The sequence below is a fragment of the Charadrius vociferus genome, unplaced genomic scaffold (genome assembly GCF_000708025.1).
Source record: "Charadrius vociferus isolate BGI_N301 unplaced genomic scaffold, ASM70802v2 scaffold1040, whole genome shotgun sequence".
Taxonomy (NCBI): Eukaryota; Metazoa; Chordata; class Aves; order Charadriiformes; family Charadriidae; genus Charadrius; species Charadrius vociferus.
In genome coordinates this window covers 58848-63249 of record NW_009646616.1, presented here as the reverse complement: position 1 = coordinate 63249, position 4402 = coordinate 58848, and the positions used below count along the sequence as shown (strand labels likewise).

At 63.0% G+C, this 4402-nt stretch overlaps 1 protein-coding gene across 1 annotated transcript in view; it reads right to left on the bottom strand.

Annotated features, from left to right (window-relative positions):
• Positions 1-4402, bottom strand: part of FAM129B (family with sequence similarity 129, member B) — a gene marked incomplete at its 5' end in the record, with an annotated part of 13566 nt that overhangs the window by 569 nt on the left and 8595 nt on the right. Inside the window, 7 exons of the mRNA XM_009887973.1 lie at positions 16-175; positions 1306-1417; positions 1554-1661; positions 2120-2236; positions 2801-2956; positions 3152-3339; positions 3788-3950. Of these exons, the coding sequence (XP_009886275.1) occupies positions 16-175; positions 1306-1417; positions 1554-1661; positions 2120-2236; positions 2801-2956; positions 3152-3339; positions 3788-3950 (1004 nt within the window). The remainder of the gene's footprint in view (positions 1-15; positions 176-1305; positions 1418-1553; positions 1662-2119; positions 2237-2800; positions 2957-3151; positions 3340-3787; positions 3951-4402) is intronic.

Here is a 4402-nt window from a genome sequence, read left to right as displayed (position 1 = left end):
TTGCCCCTGTGGGGCTTGCGGCCAGCCGAGTCGGCCTCGGGCTGCCCGCTGTACTCCTCGCCCCAGTCGATGGGGATGCCCTCGCCCAGCAGGTGCAGGTTGGGATCGCTGTTGTGCATGACCATGCTGTCGCGGTACAGGTTGTGCTTGCGCTGCACGGCTGCCTCCTTCACAGCTGGGGACACCGAGAGAGATGTCAGAGGGGCTGGGGACACGGGGCAGCACCCAGCAGGCTCGGGCATCTCTCCCAGTCCTCCCCTTGGGTGTAGGGTGCAGGGAGAGGGGTCTGGAGCCAGGCAGAGGGTTCAGCATCCCACCCACTGCTCAGCCCTGCCGGCGGGCAGGATGCTTTTGGTACGGCCCCCCGCACCCCGCATGGCGTCACCCCCTCCTCGTACGGCCCCCAGCACCCTGCTCAGGGTCACCCCTCCTCGAACAGCCCCCAGGCCTCTACATGGGGTCACCCCCCACCTCCTGTGGTCCCACACGCCCTGCATGGTGTCACCCCCTCCTCGTACAGCCCCCAGGACTCTACATGGGGTCACCCCCCTCCTCCTATGGTCCCCACCACCCTGCATGGCGTCACCCCCTCCTCGTACAGCCCCCAGCCCCCAGCACGGTGTCACCCTCTCCTTGTACAGCCCCCAGCATCACACATGGTGTCACCCCCTCTTCCTATGGTCCCCAGCACCCCGCGCAGTGTCACCCCTCCTCCTACTGCCCCCAGGACTCTACGTGGGATCATCCCCCTCATCCTATGGGTCTCATCACCCTTCACGGTGTCACCCCCTCCTCGTACAGCCCCCAGCACCCTGCTCAGGGTCACCCCTCCTCATACAGCCCCCAGGACTCTACATGGGGTCATCCCCCTCCTCCTATGGTCCCCACCACCCTGCATGGTGCCACCCCCTCCTTGTACAGCCGCAAGCACCCTGCTTGGGGTCACCCCTCCTTGTACAGCCCTCAGCAGCCCACACGGGGTCATCCCCTCATCCTGTGATCCCCACCACCCTGCATGGTGTCACCCCCTCCCCGTACAGCCCCCACTACCCTGCACGGAGGTCATCTCCTCCTCATAACAGCACCCAAGACTCTACGTGGGGTCACCCCTCCTTGTACAGCCCCCCAGCACCCCGACTGGGATCACCCTCTCCTCCTACTGTCCCCAGCACCCATCACGGACCCTCCAGGTGCCACTGGCCTTACACTCATTCCACCCACCACCCACCACCCACCCCAGGGTGCTGGTGACCCAGAGACACAGCGCCGAGCGGCTCCAGGCTCCCCGGCACCGCGGGACCCTACCTTGCATGATGTCTTTCATCACCGACTGGAGCACGACCTCCTCGTAAGTGTTCTCCACCAGGATGAAGCGGGCAAAGTCCTCGAAGATCAACTCCTGAAACTTGGCTAATTCCTGCCGCGGGGGGAGAGGCAGCTCAGCCCCAGGAGGGGGGGGCAGGAGGGAGGGATGCTCCAGCCCCTCTGCAGGGGGTGGTCCTTCCCCCCCGACCCCCCCCCCCCCCCCCCCACCCCAAACTTTACCCTCTTACCCCTTTGCAGGTCGGCGCCAGCTTTTTCAGGAGGAAGGGGATGGTGATCTGCAGCAGAGCCTCCCTGAAGAACTTCTTCCGCACGGTGCTGCTGTCGTAGTCGTATTTCTGCAGGGCGAGCGGGAGGGCAGCCCCGGGTCAAAGAACGCCCGTGGGCACAACCCCCATTTCCCCCCACCCCACCCCATTCGCATGGGGCACGAGCAGGTTCCTCTGCCCCTCGACTCCTTCTCTCCAGCCAGTTCCCGGGGTGTCTGAGCCCGGGTAGGAGCCAGCTCCTCCACCACTGTCTGCAGAAGGGTTTTGGGATCAGTCTGAACCGCATGAGGCTTTTTACAGTGATGCACGTGGTCAGAGGTGACCTGGCTCCTCCAAGTTTCCCGCTTGCCTGCCCCACATGCCAGCCAAATGCATGAAAATCTCAGTATAAAGACAAATTTCCCCAGAAGACTATTATTAAAATCGGAAAGGTCACTCCTATCCTCTTCCCCGGGGTCCTGGCCCGTGGAGTAAGGCCACGGAAGGCCACCGAAAGCCACCGAAGCCCCCGACCTGCCGCCCCTCACCTTGAGCACCCTCTCGAGGATGCGCTGGATGGATTTGCACAAGTCGTCTTTGCCCTGCAGCTTCCCCACCTCCTGATGGAGCAGCGTCTCGAACGTGTACACGGCGTCGTCCATTTGCTGGGAGCAGAGGCAGAAGGTCAGGGGGGACCCGAAGGGAACCCACCACGGGGGTGGGCAGGGGACATCACCACGATGAGCCTTCACACTGGTAAGGTCCTCGGCATCCCAGTGCGGCATCTACGGGCTCCACCCTGAGGACCGAGGGTGCTGGGGGAGGAGGGGGCCCAAAGCTGATTTGCAACCCCCACTCCTTCGACACCCCGCTCCAGGTTTGGCTGGATTAGACTCCCAAACTGGGCTACCGGCCTTGCTGGTGGCAGTGGGCTCAGTGGGAAAGGGGCAGCTGTGCCGTGACGCCCAAGCCTGGGTGCTGAGTCCACGTGGGAAGGGTGCCCAGTGCTGCTGCCCACCCGTGGGCTCCCTCCCTGCGTGGGCTTCAGCCCAAAGGGAACGCCCAGATCCACCACACACCCTTAGCTGGGTGCCAGTGCCATGGAGGTCCCTGAGACAGGACGGACAACCCAGCCAAACCCCTGCCGGGGTTGGACCAGCCTGGGCTCCCTGTTCTGCCCTCCGCGCTCAGCCCGGGGGCACACGGGAGGACCCCTGTCCCCGTCCCACCTGTCTCATGTGGATCTGAGCCCTCTGCTTGAAGACGGACGTGCTGGAGACGTCGAACCGCTGCTGAAGGCCCTCCAATTTCAGCTGGTCCATCTTCTCATAGCACGACTGCATCTTGACGGGGTGGAAGGCCAGGTGGGAAAGCTTCTCCATGTACTGGGGATAAAGCCAAACTCAGTAGGGCAGGACAGCCTCTCCGTGCGCTGGGACATGCCACCCCACACAGGCTTCATCCCCATGTATTTTCTCAGCCCGGGGTCCCCCAGCGCTGTCCACACTGAGGTTGGCAGCAGGACTGGCCCTGCCACCCCCAAGCCCCACTGGCCAGCAAGGACCATCGCCAGGTCTCACCTCTGCCAGCTTCTCCATGCCACCTTCATTGACGACGTTCATGTTCATGTCAGTCACCTCCTTGAAGAACACCTCCCGCACCTCGGCAAAGCCCTGGCTTGTGGGGGTCATCAGGGCTTCCAGGATGGAGGAGATGTAAGGCTGGACATGGTTACGGACACAGATCTCCGCTTTGGGGAGGACGAACGCTGGGCAGAGAACAAGGGTAAGCATGGTGAGGCTCCTCCTTTGCCCTTCCAGCTCTGCAAATCAGGTCCTTAACCCACCCTAGGGAGGGGGAGCTGCCCCTCTCCCCAAGTCCCTCCAGAAAAGGTCTCCCAGACTTACAGGACAACGCAAGGGGTTCTTGCAGGGGTTCCGTCTGTATTGAACCTGTTCCTGCCCCATTGCCTTGCTTGGGGGGGTGTCACTGCCCACCTTGTCCCCCACCTCTTGGGACAACGCCAATGAGAACACGCATCGTGGCCACTCTGGTTGCTGGCACGTCCCCAAGGGTTGCAGGCCATGCTGGCAGAAGCCATGCTGCACCCCAGGAACAGCCATGCCTTGGTGAAACAGAGGTGGCACCACGCCAGGAGCTGGTCACGGACACAGCCACACACATCCATGTCCCCGTGTCTCCCTGCAGGGCTGTACCTCGGATCTTGCTGGCCAAGTGCTCCTTCGAAGTGATGATCTGGTCCATGTCTGTGCGGATGGTGCTCTCCATCTGGGGTCGCTCCTGTTCGCACTTGGCCATTGCTGCATCGTACTGGGCCTTGGTCTGCTCATAGACCATCCTATAGACGGCATCTGAGATCTGGTGAGAGAGAGATGGGGTGGTCAGCTGCCCCCCATGCCTCCTGCTGCCCCGCTAACCATTGCCTCCAGCACCAGATGCCCGCAGGACCTGCCGAGCCTCCACCCATGCCCTGACCAGACTCCTTCTCGCAGCCTGCCAGTAGGTTTTCCACACCAGGGACCCCCCAGCTGGGTGAGATGAAGCTCCCACGGTGCAGAAGCTACTTCAAAGCAGTGTCCAAGGGTCACAGAGCCGAGTGCTGCCTGCTTCAGCAAGCCTGCCTCAGGCATGTCCGGGGATGCTGGTGGTCCAGGGATCACAGCATCCCAGACTGGTGAGGGCTGGAAGGGCCCTCTGGAGCTCCCCCATCCCACCCCCCGCCAGAGCAGGGGCACCTCCAGCAGTGGCACAGGACGGCGTCCAGGCGGGTTTGGGATGGCTCCAGAGGGGGAGACTCCCCCACCTCTCTG